General features: G+C 39.9%; 1 protein-coding gene across 1 annotated transcript; it reads right to left on the reverse strand.

The window, feature by feature from the left end:
- Positions 1 to 3,512: 3,512 nt before the first annotated feature.
- asmt (acetylserotonin O-methyltransferase) lies at positions 3,513 to 17,479 on the reverse strand. Its single transcript, XM_005935749.3, has 9 exons — positions 17,388 to 17,479; positions 16,587 to 16,743; positions 15,812 to 15,986; positions 15,387 to 15,516; positions 14,516 to 14,584; positions 11,827 to 11,945; positions 6,738 to 6,878; positions 4,319 to 4,441; positions 3,513 to 3,830 (listed from the first exon to the last, which is right to left on the reverse strand). The coding sequence occupies exons 2-9, from the start codon at positions 16,686 to 16,688 to the stop codon at positions 3,613 to 3,615; spliced, it is 1,077 nt and encodes a 358-aa protein (XP_005935811.1). The 5' UTR covers positions 16,689 to 16,743; positions 17,388 to 17,479; the 3' UTR covers positions 3,513 to 3,612.
- Between the last annotated feature and the right edge of the window lie 308 nt (positions 17,480 to 17,787).

Raw genomic sequence — 17,787 nt, forward strand, 5'->3', positions numbered from 1 at the left:
CAATTAGTCTTGAATTAATTAAAATTCAACCTCAGTTAAAATCGAGCGTTAGAATTAAACAGAACACTTGTGCTTAAACCTAAGTAGGAAAAAATATTTTGCTTTAACCTTGATTCAATCACATCTAAACTTTAACTAAAAAGCTTCCCAGAATGGCAGTAATACAAGGTTTTAGCAGAAAAACAAAAACACAAAAATACTAAAGTCAAAAAAAGGACAATACATGGCATATTGCAAATTAAGAGCCTTGTTTTCCCAGAGTTAATGTAGAAGACAATATGGTATAAACCTTCCCTTTGCTTCCTGATCCAGTTCTGATGGTCATGATGGAAATGCAGCCACAATAGCATCAGGGGTAGGACAAAATATCAATATGGCAATATATCATACCACTTCCTATTGAATGTTAGTATTTTACTGATGCACTGCATTCCAACAGCTTTTAGGGGCAGCATTGTGTGGCACCGTACCCACAGGACAGTCAAACTTTCAGGAAATGCTTATAATGCTACTGCCTTTATTTGTATTGGCAACATTCAGGAAATTCTACTCCTATATGATCCTATTCAGCTTGATAAATGCCCTCAAAAAGCACAATTTTCATGCAAAAACTCTTTTAGGTGTTTCTAACAGGCATCGACACCCAGCTGAACACTGCACTTGTAAAAGATCGTGTAATACAGCACACTTCACTGGACAGTACCAGAGTTTCCACACAGGTCAAGTTGTCTTCAGCCTCAGCACTTCATTTCCCTTCATTAGGCCGACTCTGTAAAGCTGTCCTCGAGGATTTGACATACATTCTAATTTGTTGCACTTTGAAGTCTGATTAATTCAAATTACTGAAGGAAAAAAGGAAGGAAAGCCGAGGACACGGGAGGCAGCGAGAACAAGCGAGCGTATAGATATGTTACAGAGCAGAGTGAAGAAGTAGCACAGTAATCTAAATACAGCAGGTTTTAAACAATCCTAATTACAGAAAGGCTGATAAACTCATTTTAGCTGAAGAAGCCAGCAAGTGATTCCGTGTGAAATGATCTTTGGCGTGGCCATATTTATCCAAAAGTAAATGTGACATAATAAAGCAACATGCATTGAAATTATAGCTGCAAATACTTGTGTGGAGTCTAGTTTATATGACAGATTGAGAGCTGTTCCAGGGCAGCTCAGTAATATTTTGAGTAAACTGCATTACATCAGAAACTGAGCAACTGGCTGAGTTTCTAAGAAGAAGCTGACAAGTATATTCTGAGTACAACTATGCTGCACAGAGGATAACAGTGAAATTAAGCATGAACCTAGCCATTGTGGAGAAGATTTATTGAGTCACATCCATCATTACAAAGATGAAAGCGCAAAGACAGTTTTACTACGCTGTTAAGAGCAGGAAATAATGAGCGGTTCAGCCACAGGCCTTAAAACTGCATGATGAATTTAAAGATTCAAATAAGTTCATCTTCTTAGCACTGAGACTGGAAGCTCTAGTACAGACTGACAGATTCATCCGAGTCACATTTGATTGTATTTTTTATGAAAGAGCTGTAGTACAAAATTGTCAAAATATGCAGATTTTGGTATTTCATTGTTAGCATTTTCACACATCTTCTCCATTTCTGACTGCACTTAGTGACCAACTCAGCCCACACATCCGTCGCAATTTTTTTAAAACTAAGCATTTTTCAAAACCTTGACCTTGGAGAGTGGCAATAAGAATGAGTCATCTGTTGTCAAAAGGAAGCCAAATTGTAGAGACCTGCATGACAAAACAACCCTACTGCTCACCTCCGTAAAACACCTTCCCGTTCAGTCTTAGTTCGAATTTTGCATACTTAAATCAAACTTTAAATTCATTTTGCGACTTAAAGTAGAGTTTGCTTTAAACTGAGTATCTTGTGACAGCAGTATAAATGTGCAGCATCTGATTCTTAATTCAGAGCTTCCTCGTGCTTATGAGGTCAAAACAAAATAATAATAAAATTTTAAAAAAAATTTTTAAAAAAAACTGCTCAAGTTGAGGTTTTTAAACAAGACTTCCAAAACAAGTGGATGATGTTACAGTGGGTACATTCATATTTTATATACAGCCTGCAATAAGAGTATAACTTCTGTTGTTAAATAGAGTCCCTTTGCTTTTTGCATGAATAACTGATAATGAGCCACATTGCTTTTGACATAAACAATCAGTTTCTGATGCAAAAAAGTTGTTGCAAAAGGTTTAAGCTTGGCTGAGGTGAGAAAGCTGTCATAATGAAAAAGCAGCTGTGACCTTGCAGTGGAAATGGATAAATGATGCACATAAAGTGCTCCAATCTGCAGAGCTTCTATTCTAACTGCCCTTCCTCCAACTAATGTGTTTAACTGGCACTTTACTGATTTCAATGATGAGCCAACCCACTGAAGAATTAGTCTATAAAACTGTATTTTATGTTCTGATAATCTTCTGGCTTCATCTGCATTCAGTAGCTTTTCAATATCCCATTAACTTCTATTAAATGATTAAGCCAAACTATTTCTTCTACCAGCAATTTTTTTTTTTTTTTAATTACTTTGGGAGAGCACTATAGTATATACACACACACGCAAGTGTCAATACATCCAATGCATTGACACTTAACATACAAAACTGCCTTTATACCCTCATTTTTAATTTCCAGATAGATATTCTTACAATAGCATAACTTTAAAAAGTGAACAATTCCAGCTTAAGTCTACTTTGCTAGATCGGACTTTAGTTTTACCAGTTCTAGTATCTGCTGCTACATACAGCTTGCTTTAAAGCTCACTGGATTTCATTCATAAAGCACAATATCCAGATTACCTTAATTGTATTTAAGGTTTTAGGAAGGTAAAATCTTATATCAGTATATCAGATATATCAGGTTAAAAGCAGAGGTTAGGTAAGACTCCATCAGCTTTGACATTCACAGATGACATAAGGGTAGGGAGCAGATGGAAAAAGTGGAGGTATACGCTGGGGAAAGAAGAAAAAAAAAAAGATGGCTCAGTTGAAGCAAGAGGTGGGGAAGGTGTTTAAATACCTAGTGTCAATGACAACGCAACAGCTAAAGAGAACAGGCAGGATGTAGTGGGTGAAGATGAGTGTCAAGGGTGATCTGTGAAAGGATGGCAACAAAGGTGAAAGGGAAGGTTTGCAAGATGATAGACACCCCTGCTATGATGTGTGGTTTGAGGGAGTGACAAAAGGGAGGCAGAGCTGAAGATCTTAAGATTTTCACTGGGAGCGCTGAATAGAGACAGGATTTAAAATGAGACTATTCAGATTAAACAGTCTGGAGATAAAGTTTCCAATTTGGAGACAAGCCTTAGCTTTGTTTCTGAGACCTTTTCAGCTTCTTTATGGTCCTTACTAGTGGCATGCAGGGCACCTCTTGCTCTTTCTAAGAAACTTGATGAGATTTCCTGTCATACAGATTAACGTCCAAAACAAGGACATTAGTTTAAATATCTAGAGTCAAACCTTTGATTATGCAATCAGAAATGCGACGCTGTAGTCATGCTGAAGAATTTATTCATTTTGAAATTTCATGGGAAAAGTGAAAACACAGGTGATGTGAGGCTTCACTCCTGGTACAGCATCCATTTTTCTTCATCTTATGCCTTTTTGTGTCCCAGCACCGCATCATAGATCTTCCCAGTGAGGCAGTGCCGGATGTTGGTGAATCCGGCAGCAGTCAACAGGGCAGCATACTGAACATCTGTCCTCTCTCTGCCCTCCGTCTGCACCAGCATGTTCAGGGAGTAAAGCTGAGCTGTAAGCGGGCCAGAACCATCCTCACTGAGCAGCGCCTCCACCACCAGCACAGCACCTCCTATAGCAGGGATAAAAATACCTGCTTCAGTTCTTTCCCCCCTTTTAAATAAAGGGTCCTGGCAAAGCTTAGAGACAGGTTTGCAAGACCAAAAAACAAAATAACCACACACGTTAAACCAATCGATCCAATGTGATGATCCCTACTAGGTGTTGCTACATCAGGCCACCTTTCAGATGATGATTATGGTTAATGACTGGCATAAGCCAAATCTGAGCCCAGGTCTGCTTTTAAACCCCACTTCCTTCTGTAAGCTGGCACTGTGACACTATTCACCATCCCGACTTTCTCATTTTTCTTTTGCTGCCCTCTCTGCTCTGTGATAGAGTCGGCTGCTTTGTGTCTGACTTTGATCAAAGTCAGAAGGACAGATTTCTCTGGGATCAGCTGCATTGTGGGATACAATCTGCTCTCTCATTTCAAGCAGATGAGAAAAAAAAAAAAAAAAAAAAGGCGCTCATCCCTTTCACACTCAGATATGCTCAGACCTGGTTTGCAGGCTTTATAGATTCTCTGGAGTAGCTCTACGCAGCGTTCGTCTGTCCAGTCATGGAGGATTCTTGCCAGAATATAGAGTTCAGCTTCTGGTAGAGAGTCTTTGAAGAAGTCCCCTGAGAAAGAAAGAAAAAAAACACATCCATCCATATGAACATTTTAAAACTCCCTCCATTGAATTCCTAAGACACAGCTGCATTTCAGTCATCCAATTCTGATGAATAGATTATGTGAATGGGAGTTCTAGGCTCTGAATTTAACCCTATAAGTCAATGCTAAAGTGGAAAGGATTCTCCTGAACACGTGAGCCATATGCATCTAGACGTGCAGCAGAAATTTAAACAGAGCGGCCATGATTAAAAGTGTACATTTGATACGTGTTGGTGGAACGAGTATGTCAAGTTAGTGACTCAAACTAGGCTGAGTGCTTCCCTTTGATTTAATTATTCCATGTAATTAATAATTCTGTTGACAAGCCTTCAAGTAGTAAGACATGATTCGTTTAGTGGTTTACATTCTCAAACCTAATTACTACTAAAGGATGATGTCCGTTATAAAATGCATGCAACCTAAAAATTACTAGAGCATATCTCCAGCTGCTGTCTTGTGCTGATAGTTATCAGGGAAAAATTATTTTCCTGCCAACACAGCACCGTTTCTGTAATATCAGTGTGCAAGCAGTAACAATTTTTCTATGCCCATTGTAAGAGTGTCGGCATATTTGCAAGTTATGAAATAAAGCACACTGAGGCCAACACTCCTAAAAAGGCCATGTCACAGCTTCCATTGTGCTCAACACCATGATGGCTAGGAAAACACCAAGAAGCAGTTTTGTGTCTGGGTTTAAGATTGCCATCTGCTGCAAACCTGTGCTCTGCCTTACAATAGCTGCTGTGCTGAAGGTAAAAAGGAAGCAGGAAGTAAAAAATTTAGTATTCTACCCAATGTTTTCCAGCATGCCACACCAACTCTGGGAGAATGACAGACTCATTTGATGACATCAAAATTCTCATTCTGCTTGTTTTGAGATCAGTGATTTTAAGACATTATGCAGTAATGACAGGCATTACAGGCCAATATGGTTCAGACTTACTGGGCATTTTGTTAGGTACACCTGTTCAGCTATTTGTTAAATCTCTAGACAGCCAATCACAACTTAATGCTTTTATCCAATTAGACATTGTCCCTGCTGAAGTTCAAACATCAGAAATGTTGGAGAAAGGATTTGAATGCAGCAGCCATTTGTGTCAAACAGGCTGGTTTGACCATTCCAAAAATGCTGATCTACTGTGAAGGGTAGGCACAGAACTTTGTAAACATGAAAGCATGAACCCATCCTATGATTCAAGACCTCTCTGCACTGAATCATACTTGTTATTAATCGCTGGCTCTCTTCCACAGCATATCTATTATCCTGTCTTCCTTCTCTCTCTTCCCCCCCACGCTTCGCCGCAGGCATCGGCCCCTCCCTGAGCCTGGTTCTGCCAGAGGTTTCTTCCTGTTAAAAGGGAGTTTTCCCTTCTCACTGTCACCAAAGTGCTTGCTCATAGGGGTCATATGATTTGGGGGAGGTTTCCTCTGCATTATTGTAGAGTCTACCTTATAATATAAAGCACCTTGAGGCGACTTGTTGTGATTTGGCACTGTATAAATAAAATTGAATCCTGCTTTGGATCAGTGGTTCAGACTGATGTCATGTGTATGAGATATTTGCTTGACACCCTTTGGGCCCCTTTAGTACCAACTAAGCATCACTGAAACACCACAGCCTCCCATGTGTACCCAACAAAGTAGCCAGTGAGTGTATATTTAGAGTTGGCCGACATGGATACCGAGCTGGATATTATGCAGGTGAAGTCAGCTTGCTGAAAAACGACCAAATGTCTGCTTGTGTTTACCTTCAACTATTTTCTAAAAAAAGCTAGAGAATTTGTTTTCGCAAAAGTCACTCAAACAGAATTATGAAAAAAAATATTCAAATTAGAATCCATGTTTTTGTGAACAAGGAAACATGAAATAGTTCACTGATGTCTTTTGGGTAAGAACTGAAGAAAAAGTTTTAGCTACACAAAACCCTCATTGCCATTTCATTGGGATGGTCACATAGCTCCTGTCTTTAATTTCCATAACCTTAGTATCAGCCAGTTTTGTTGACAACCCCTTGCTCCGTTTATGCAATTTGCATATTTAGATCTTATCAAAATGCAGCAGAACTGAGATAATGAGTCCTTTTAAAACCACATGTAAACACAAGAGCTCAGAGTGTATCCAAATGTAGACTGCTTGTCAATAACATGTGAATTATGTTATAGACACCAATCTATTGAGAAGAAAAACATAACAGAAACACATGTTATATTGAGACTTATTCCTGCATCCATCAGGGGTTTCGCCAAGTAATAATGGTGTTACCTTCATGAAAGCTTATCCTCTGGTCATCCTCCTTGATAAAGTGTTCCTTGGACATGTGCACCACCTTGGGAAGGTCAAAGATTGTCACAGTGCATTCTGGGTAGGCTGACGTGCAGTGCTTGGCTAATGCCCCACTGCAGCCTGGAGAGGGAGAATTACCGTTAGTTGCAGCACAATGAATACAGTCTTCATTAAAAGGACTGCATCACTCAAAAGTGCAGTCATACAAGCGGAACAGATGCTTTCAGGTAGAATCTGGTTATTTGCATGATTTGTATGCGGTGGCTTTGGGAATATGGTTCAGCTAACATTCATGTCAATAAAGCAGAGCAGAACAAATTACTTGATTTGACTAATCAGTTTTAGTCTGATTAGACATCTGAATATCAAGCTTTATGCTGGAATGCATTTGAAATCATTTTTAGCTATGCAAGCTGCCTGTTCTCTCAAGCAACAGTCAGTGCACAAATTCCACAGCAGTTCATTTCATCATTGAAGTCTCTTTAGACTGGATAAACAAATGTTTCAAGTGCATAGAGGATTACTTTGTTTTCCCACTTTGGTGACGGGCCAACTTTTCCTTTAGTGCCATTAGTAGGTCAAACCCTTCCACCAGTGAGGATATGGTGAGCAAGCAAATTTTTAGACCAGCTAAACATTAGCATGCAGGCATCCTCTGTGTGCATTTTAACACGACGTTAGCATTTAGGAGTTCAAAAGAAGCCATTAGTGTTCCTCTGAGAACCTTGACTGAAAATCAGACTATGAGATGGGAAGAGGCTTTGAATTGAGGAAATGAACAAACGTGCACATGGGTGGAAACAATGACTTAATGTGAAAATATGAATCCTTCAACTTCAGGCTTTGGCAGCATCATTACCATCAATTACGCCTCATAAAGCAAACTGAATTTAAAAATTCAGAGTGACCGATATGGAAAGATTGATTGGGCAAGAGAAAGTTAGATTGAGAATGTATGAATGAGACCGAGTGAGACAGTGAGGTAGAATACAGGATCAAAGGATTTCACTTTACACAAACCTACAAAGGCAATCACTCCGGCTGGTGTTTGTGGGCATATTTGCCAAACCATCTAGCCCTGTAGAGCCTTCCTCCTAGTGTGAGTTGTTGCTGCTATATTGTATTCTTACACAGCTTTCTATAGCCCCTACAAATACCCACCTAATACCATATTTGGCTCACATCAAACAGGGGTCAGTAGAGGAGAAAAATCAAAGAGCAACAAGGGGAAGCAAAACCCAAACACAATATGCTGTTGGAGTCCTCCCCAGCTGACCCGACTGTCTCAGTTTGTTAATGAAATCCTTTGATGACGGTTTCAGATTATAGCAATGCAACAGTTATTGCTGCATTTTAAACTAGTCAATGTCATGAGTGCAAGTTTCCCCGAATTTTTATCCACACGGTCATTTAAATAAAAATCATACAGAATTAGGATTTTATTCTCATGGAGTTTTGTTCATTGGACAGTTTAAATCCAAACTCATTCTGGTTTGCACCCCAGCAGTATTGTGTCAGCTGGATATTGTTGACTACATCTGCATCCAATGCAGTCACAGAAGGGGCAACTTTATTTTGCACATACCTCACAATGGGGAGTACTGCTCAGCCTGTGAACAGTCAAGTAATGCCTCTGTTGCTCTGGAGCAGCTTTCAGAACAAGCTTCAGCATAATTACATTTTTCCTTTATAAACCAGAAGGTCTTTTTCAATCTGGGGAATTGAGCTGAAGAGGCTTTCCTTTGGGGAAGGCCTAATACACCCCCAGAGAGATGCATATTGACGAGTGTGCAGATTGAAGTGGAGCCATGCTAGGGGTTGGAGGTGAGGATATATTGGCCTTAAGATGTAAATATTTGACCGCCTGTCATTTGGAGTTGCCTCAAATTTATGGATGAACCAATTTAATTTCAGGAAAGTCATCAGAATGACACTGCTGCTTTAAGTGGCATTTCCTTAATACTTTGAGATTTTGTTTGCAGTCTAACATTAAAACACCCTGTCCATATTCTGATGTCTTAAAATGCGTTTGCAGAGAAACAAATTGATTAACATGAAAGTAGCTTGAAAGGTTTCAGTTTGCTTGTTATGCAGTTACCATTGATCAAAAGGAAACAATTAGTTTATTGGTAGGCGTTTACCTAGGAGTCAAATTTAGTTACGTCTAATAGACCAAATGAACCTCATTCACTTTGAATGTTGTCAGGGTTTGGGACACAGCTCACATGTCTGTTATAGTGAAGACATGCGACTTAACATTCATATCCCCACAGCAGAGTAGAAAATGATGTTTTCCCCACAAAGATTTGGCTACTTTTGAATGTCCTGTCTACAATCAGAGCCAGCACTACCAAACCAGTTTCAGATCAGCACAAATGCCCAAATGTATACATGCAAACCAATTCCCACAATTGGGCTAATTTGTCAGCCCAATGAATTTGATTCAGTAGTTAACTTGGCCACATATAAAGATGAAAATATAACTTGCTTTCTTTTTTGCTGTGACTACCTCCTGATATGTTTCATACATTAGTGCCATAGCCTAGAAGCAGACATTTCAACAGCTGTAAACTGCAAACACTAACAAGCTATGGTGGGCTTGTTTTTGTTCCTTTCCTAGTTTTGTCATAATTTTCATTACTGTTTATAATAGTGTTTCTTAAAACCTTATTCTGGTAGTCTCTCATTAGAGAGATTCCCTTGGGGGGGGATATATAGAGAGATGTCTTGCCTAGATGGCAGTTTACATTTTAGAGGTTTAACAGTCGTTGTAACCTTTAAGTTGATTATCCATTTTAAACAAAAACATGCCTTTTAAATTGCCATTAAATGTCACATTAAAATAAATGTAAATAAACCCAGGGAAGGCTCTTTCCAGAGATGTGCACACAGTGGTTTGTAATCCAAACCAAATCAACTAGTTGACAGAGTGCTGGACAGAAAGAGCTCCTGAGCAGCAGGTGTGCACAGACACAACAGATGCTGTGTGAGACTGTCTAGATGGGATGCTGCAGTCGTGCCCTTGAGGCTCCTACTATTTCCCCAAGCACACACTTTTCAGGGATGCAGCATCATGCATAAGCATGAACATACAAGCCCATGCTGAGAAAGCCACAGAGGGGTGGGTAAAACACTGTACGCATGTAGGGTTCCATGTGGGAGAAGTTGTTCTTTTATTGGCTTCACAGCACCCCTATGTGGTCAGTAGTGGTGCTACAATGCAGCCACCTGTGGTACAGCGATAGTCAAAGTAGATGCTGCATCTGTTCTCAGTGAACTAAAGGTCAGTTCAGTATGCGTTTAGTGTCTGTTTAGCAGTTCACCCAGTTTGTACAGCGCAGATTCTCTTAAACATGAATACTGGACTTTCAGGGATAAGCATCAACATTTTAATGCAAGCACCACATTGAATTCAGGTGACTCTGCCCACTGACAATTGGTGCATTGTAATATCACCCAGTACTGAAGTACAGAGCTGAGAATACACTGACCTCCTAGCTCAGCTTGATTCACATGATGGCAACAGACTCAATATCTCAGACAAAAGCCTTTTCCAGCTTTTATTCATAGTATTTTTAGGATAGAAGAAAACTCCTGTGACTACCCTTTTATTTGTTCCTCCATGCTTCTTTTTGATCTGTTCCATTGTTGGTTGGCTTTCCTGCATAGCTTTACAAGCTCTGTTCTTATTGTGTTTGTTCAGTATTTCTCTCCCTCAAAGTTTACTCATTGTGCCATTTGCTCCCCTTGTAAAGCATTTTGTAAGAAACCTGCTATTCAAAAGACGCTATGAATAAATCTGACTTAAAGCAGTACACGCAGAACAGTGAAGAAAGCTTCCTTTCAAGCATCCAAAGACAGGTGACTGCTGTGAGCAGCGTCTAGTTTCACATATTTTTTAAAAAAGGCACACAAGCTGTTCAGTTCAACAGTTGTTACAATTGTATTTACTGGCTTATGCCCAATTCTAGTTTGTGGGGAACTTCTTGTGATAGGGGTAATAGGATATACATTTGTCATGCGTCTCCATACCTGTAGAATCAAGTTAAATACAATCCACCAAAATGTTAGATTGTGTGTAAAGTGTAAAAATATTTGTTGTTCCAGTCTTGTCTGGAATGAGATTCTAGCTGCCTAACCCTGGAAATCTGCATTTTGTTTAATGAGTCAAGTATTTTGGTATGCACTGATGCACCTGGACTCCACTGCGCTGATGTTGTAATAGATGGAAAACGTGGTCTGGCATCATCTTACTGAAATGTAGAAGGCCTTCCCTGAAAGACTTCTTAAGGAGCGCATCTGCTTTTCAGCACAGATTCTCATTTTCCAGATTTGGAGGTTACCAATAGTACAGATACTAATCCACCCTCATATCATCACAGATGAAGGCATTTGAAAAGAGTGCTGATAAGCCACATGGTTTCTCTTTCATTCATATTTTTCCAAGGAGAATTACAGATTTTAACAAGTATGACTCAGAAAATGCCAGCAAATAAGTCAAATCAGGCTCCAAGAACTTAAACCACCATCACAGCTAACAAATACCAAGTTTTGGCCTGTGAGGAGATTAACCCAGATGCTGGTTCTGTTATACTGTAGATGTTCAAAGTCTTGACATTGAGGAATAGTCTGAGATTTTTCCAGTTTGCAAATGTAATTCTTTGCAAACAGAGTATAAAGGAGCATCCTAGCTGAGTTTCACAGAAGGTGGCCAGTTTTTCAATCTTAACGAGCTGTTGCCAATTAACTCATTCCAAGTCTTCTTTCAGCTGCCGAAATTCCAATAAATAAATAATGTTTAATACAAACTGAGATCGGGTTGCCTCGAATTCAAGCTGACCTAATATTATTAAGGAATAATCTGTTTAAACATCTTGTTGTTCCCGCAGGTTTTTTTCTTCCAGATCCTATCAGAGCCAAGACATGGTTACTAATAGGTAAATGAAGTCCTTGACTCAGAAGGTGTGGGGAGATCAAAGATGCGTACACTGCAAATGTGCGGCTGACCCAGCAGCTGCTCAGTTAAGACAAACTTGGACGGACTTATAGAAATCTGATGAAAACTTACCTCCAAGGTCGCAGATGACTTTGAAGGGGGAAAGGTCAAAGGCTGTGACCACATCCTTACCACAGATGTTCCAGATGGAGTGCATTAACTGCATAAATTTCACCATTTCATCATCAGACCTACACACACACACACACACACGAGAAACATTGGTAATACTTTCGTCGTCTCAATGCATTGTAGGAAAAGCTTCATTTTCTGCAAGCGATCGCCTAAAGGAGGCTTCTTGCTGCCACACACACACACACACACACACACACACACACAGCCTCTTGTACAAAGTCTTGCCCTGTGGGGACACCATGTTGTGTGCGTGCGAGACAGGGTGAGGCAGAACAGAAGAGCCTGTGGTGACTGCTGCTGCTCTGAGGAGTCTCCACCTCATCAACCAGCACTCCACCCTGCCATGAGGGCACTGTGCATACAAACAGCCTCCAGTTTGTAACAGAATTTATCCAAACTTCAGGGTAGCAAAAGCCACTTCCATCTGACGCACAAACCAGCTTCAGACGACACAGTGACCTCAAGAGTAACTTTGAAAGTGAATCATTGTTGCTTCAGACACCGACTGCACTGGATGGGAAAAGATGAAATGACTGTGAGGTCAAACAGCAGACTGTCATCTTCAATTTGAAAACATTTGGGGTATAGAATGATGAATGCCCCCCCAATGACAATCTTCAGTCGTTTTCCTTCATGAGGAATACATTTACTTGAACTCTCATCCCATCTCTAGTTCTATTGAGTAAAATGTGCTTAGCCTGGTTTTCTGTCCTCGTCCACATCACGATATTAGAACTGCATGACGTGTCTTATATTATTCAGCATCCCCAGTCTCCATCATCTCTGCACTTGCTGGAGACCTAGCTAATGGCTTTCTGTTGCTCCAGCCTCTGCCATCCTGGCTGCAATAGAATAGTTTGAGCAGCAATGTTTAAAATATGATTCACCAAGTGTTGTCATGTTTTCTGACAAACTATTGCAGTGTATACCTGCACTGACAGCTGATGGGAGACATGAGAGCCATGTTCCATTATACTGGAGCCAGTATAAAGTACAATCACACAGGTTCAGGTTTAGAATTTGTTACTCCAGCATGCATATCTTTGGACTCTGGGAGGAAGCCAGAATCCCCAGACAGCACATGCAGATTCCACACAGGACTCCAGCAAGCTAGTCTGCATTTTAGAGCCCAGACAATATACTGATGGGGCCCATATTTTCAATTTGCAGATCTACTGTAGTGGCATTTATCATGGCAGCAAAATTAAAGTTCAAAAGGCAAACTGATGCCTTATGCTTTATGAATTATGCTTCATAGTTTGTTCACCAGCACAACTTTCCTGCTGGTAACATTCATGTTTGGAGCCACAACCAACCCAAGTAAAGTCAGTGAGAGCATTACAAGTAATCCATGATTTTGTGACAATCTTATTAAGGACTCAAATAACCAAGTTAGAGAAATCAGTTTTGCTCAGTGCTTCAACATCTGTATTTCCTGTCAATTTCATCCAGAAGCACAAATTCAGCCAGTGATCGTTTCCTTTTATATGCAATCCTCAAATAGACAAGAAATTTGATTCTGAAACCCTCCTAGTCAAATAAAACTCATCTTCAGAGTAAAGTGTTTTACTGTTAAAGGGCATGTGTATCACAGATCGCCAAAGCCAGACCCCCTGTTCGCTCCAAATCATCTGCTTTCTCAAGTATAAGAACTCGAGCTCTAGATGAGACTTTGGTGTAAATTATTCAGGTGCAGTACATGACTGGTTAAATGGCTGTGAGTAAACAGGAGTGACTCATCCAGCCAGTTTTGAATCATCCTGCTCCCTGCTGCAGCACTCCAAGAATGCACTGATTTCAGTGGTTGTTTTCCCCCTTACCAATTTACCCACAGTATTCACAGGGGGAATCAGCTGGGACAAACAACTGCTTCTCCACATTAAACTGTGTGCAGGTGCAGACAGTCTCTCATGTAGGGCATTTTCATTTACAGTCAATTAACATTCAACTGCAGAGTCATCAGCACAAAGGTGTATTGTTTTACTCTCATATGCTTCATGGTATTTGCATGCATCCTTGTTAATGAGGTTATTCAGTTATATCAGCTGCAGTTTCAGAGTACAAAACGCTAAAAACTGCAAGTACAAAGAAAATTTAGCTTTATGACATCTGCTTAATGTGTGCCCAGGTTCACTACACTAAAGACCTCTTTACTTTGGTGCTTTTCAGTCCTATGGAAAATAAACCATCAAAGTTTTGCAAATTGTGCCATAAGGATGTTTTATTTATTGCCATTTGTTTCTGGCAGTGATTTACAGTGCACGGCCTCAGGGAGACTGCTCAAAACCTATTAGCAAACAAAGTGTGAATTTTTATTGCATGTGACCCCTGAACACCGCAGATTGGTGAAGCGTTAAAACTGTGGGCACCAGATACTATAAACACACGAGTCCTAAAGGACAATGGCGGTTGCATTCTCTTTGCCCCAAGCTTCCTCACATCACTGCCTGTCCACACCCCCTCTGTCTCACACAATACCTGCCTTCAAATGAATTCCAGATAGTTTTTGTAAAGAGAAAAAAGAAAACAAAAACTGACAGACAGGCTCAAGATGGAGAGACATGGATGGAATGCAAATGTGGTAAAGTGTGCATTTCGTCTGTTTACCACAAAGGGAGCTTCTCACCTGTAGATTGCTTCAAACAGGTCTCCAGAACTGACTCCAAAAGCCTTTTCATACTGGGTTCTTCCCTCTCTGGGATAAGGCAAAGAAAGAATTACTTTATATGACAACCATAACATGCAATTATCTGGTTACATGAGACTTTACTAATCATATTCAACTCCTATGATACGTGAGCATTTCACAGTCAGTTCATAAGATTATATCCCAATTTGGTAAGTGGCACATGCTTCGTTCAGCTCCTGCAAGATCAAATTAGTCATTTTGATCAGTGTCTTTGTCCTTTGGCATCTTCAGTGAATGGTTTTTCACTGTTTTAGATTAACTACAGCAACAGTTCATTCAGTCACACTGCCTGAAATATGCTGGCAGCCCACCACCGGATATGAGAATCAAATCAATTTTAGGATTATGTTTTAAAAAAAAAAAACCCCACAGGAAATCCAGCCCACAATCTTAAGCTACAGGTCAAAACTTACATTCTCACAGCTCATTGCTAACTCACTTTGGTATGCTTTTATTCTCAAACTAAATCTTAAACTCCAAGCATGTGTCTAAGTTAAATGTTTATAGAAGTACCGGGCATTGTTCAATTTTCTAACACTATATAAAGCATAGATTAAATCTTTTACATAAAATAGGCAGTTTAATAGAAACTGAAGAGCTTACTGCTGTAAGACTAAAAAGGTAATGATCTAATAAGCAACAAATATCACTAAGTGCTTGACAAGTGGTCTGTCAAGTATTGAGAAAAATCAAATTAGAAAATTGGTTTGATCATTAAAAAACATTTTGATAAAATTTAAATTGGATGGCAGTTCTCAACCTGGACACATTTCTAAGCTTGTGATGTGGTGATGTTCAGTGTACTGACCTGACGGCATCAGTCAGATAGTGCCAGCAGAGGTAGATTGTTTTGGAATGGTAATGGATGGACTGGTAGAGGGACAAAGGACTGGAGCGCGTAAGAAAGAGCCTGGCCTGCTCAGTGTTACTGTAAGACACTGACACAGGTGGGAGAAGGGGTGGAGTAAATTACTGAATGAATGCATGCATGCAACCCTTTTACTTCATATTTGAGATGACGTGATATGTGAAGAAGGGGAGGTGCTCAGTTAGGAAGTGAATCTCCAGACATATAAATTACAATAATCGATCACAAGTGTTAAATTGTGGGCTTGTAAATTCCAATTTTCTTCCACATTCATATTTAAAACTAGTTCAACCTTAAGTGACAATTAGCAATGAGAACTGCTACATGGCTCGCTTAAGTTGTATTACTGATGTGTGTCGGCTGACCTTTCCCATCGTCTTGGTGTCTATTGAGGAGCTGCATGCCAGTGCAGGCAGCCAGCAGCCTCTCTGTGCCATCCAGACTCGCACCCACAGCCTGACTGATCTCTGCTGCAGACAGGGAGCGCTCTGAACCCAATAACAGCTCAAACACACCCAGCTCGCAGGATGTGAACAATGTCTAGGTCAGTGAGCAGAGAGAATAGAGATAAATGGTGAGGCAAGATAATAGAATAAATTGACTTCTAAAGAATGTTATTAATGAACTTCTATTGGGAAGACTGGGTTCATCTACACAGATTAATATAGATGAAAGTACTTTTGGCCAGTTCCTCTCAGAGCTGCCAAGTCCTGCACGAACTACATAACATATCAGAGACTACTGGTGAAGGGGAAAAAAGGGCACATGCCTGCTGTTTTGAAGTAACATACCAAACATAAGTTATTAATTTTACTGACATTCTGGCTCACATTATTTCCAGCATTTTTTGGTCCAGTTATTCAAACAAGTGTTTGAAGTAAAAGGACTTTCCTTTCAGAACCCTTTAATTTTGTTTCTTAAATACTGTAATTTGCCAGTCAACAAGCTTCAGCATCTTTGCACTGTATACGATGGTTTTCGATATCAAGACCTATATAGTTTAATAGATGTACTGATTATTATGTTGGAATTTGTGTTACATAATTAACCAATTAGTTAATGCACCACTGAAATGTCAAGTTTACAATCCAACACATGTCTGCATTTGACCTGTATACATATACGATGTACATATGTTACCTTGGAGATCAGGAAGCCTTCGATATACTCCATTATTCTTTTAGGGTACACGTCTGCAGTAGGCGACACCTTAGTTGGAACCATTTTCCCACCGTCAGCCATTGCCACAGATCGATCTTCCAGACAAGAGAGAAACGTGCCTTCTCAGTTGTTACACCTGCAAGAGGTTTGCATGAATGGCAGTAAGAAAAGAGGCAGACTAAAACTACACAGCGTGCCCACCCAGCAGCAGCAACGAGTGTTGCAGTGGGCTAAGCTGATTACAGCCAGATAACCTAGATTAGAGCATGGGCTCAGTGTGTCAGACAAAGAAACAACTCTGAAAATACTGCTGCCTTGTTCATTCTCGCTCAGCCACTGCATTCTCATACCAGACCCAGTTTCTACAAAGATTTCATCACCCCAAATCCAATAGTGTGGGATAGCCAGCTCTTTGACAGGACATAAGAGCAAAGTGTGCTGCTTACATTTCATGCATTAGCACTAATGTGATACTATGTCACCATATATTTCTTAGAAGCACACATTCATTGTAATTTCATTAATCATTCAATCCGTGATGGTCATACTTGCAGCCACACAAATATAAAGCCAGCAACCAAGACTTAATATAACATAACTGAGCCTCCTTAGTTTCTGATACAAACTACACTTACAAACATATTCAGCACACGTAAGGTTTTGTGCCATTTTTTTTTGTATTTAATGTAATGCACTTTCTATCTGTTGTGCACACATTTGGTTAACTTTATGCTCAACAACGTTAAACTACATCAGACAAAGGGTTTTCTCTTGTTTTACCAGAGCTGTGCCAGGGTCCGCTTGGGTTCTGAGGTCTGCTGGTACCAAACAATATTCTACCCGCCACTGGAGCACTATTACATACAAGAAGCGCTAATTGGGACATACCAAGTGTTGCTACATCATGGGGAGAGGAGTATTTAACTTAAATACGTTGTTGATTTTCTTTGCTTTCTGAATTAGTTATTTATGGCGATTTTTACATAAATAACTATTAAAAAAGCTTTTGTTTTTGTTTCTTTGTTATTGGATATGTTTTCAGTGTTTGTTCCACTTGATTGCCTAAATTGGCCAGTACCAAAATGATCAATACTTGGTTTGTTTGTTATTTTGTATCCTGGTGCTTCATTAGAGCTTGAGTTTAGTTGACCGCTTTTAAGGGTCTAGAATTATACTTGAC

Source organism: Haplochromis burtoni, unplaced genomic scaffold (genome assembly GCF_018398535.1).
Source record: "Haplochromis burtoni strain Fernald_Lab_line unplaced genomic scaffold, NCSU_Asbu1 Contig_202, whole genome shotgun sequence".
In the NCBI taxonomy this organism is placed as follows: Eukaryota; Metazoa; Chordata; class Actinopteri; order Cichliformes; family Cichlidae; genus Haplochromis; species Haplochromis burtoni.

What these genes read in the sequence shown, in the direction of transcription:
- asmt (XM_005935749.3), bottom strand. Translation starts at nt 16,688, where the DNA reads ATGGCTGACGGTGGGAAAATGGTTCCAACTAAGGTGTCGCCTACTGCA. An exon ending in CTGTTTGAAGCAATCTACAG is followed by an intron (nt 11,946 to 14,515) that starts GTGAGAAGCTCC and finishes GTGTGTGTGTAG; the next exon opens with GTCTGATGATGAAATGGTGA. An exon ending in GAGGATAAGCTTTCATGAAG is followed by an intron (nt 4,442 to 6,737) that starts GTAACACCATTA and finishes TTTCTTTCTCAG; the next exon opens with GGGACTTCTTCAAAGACTCT.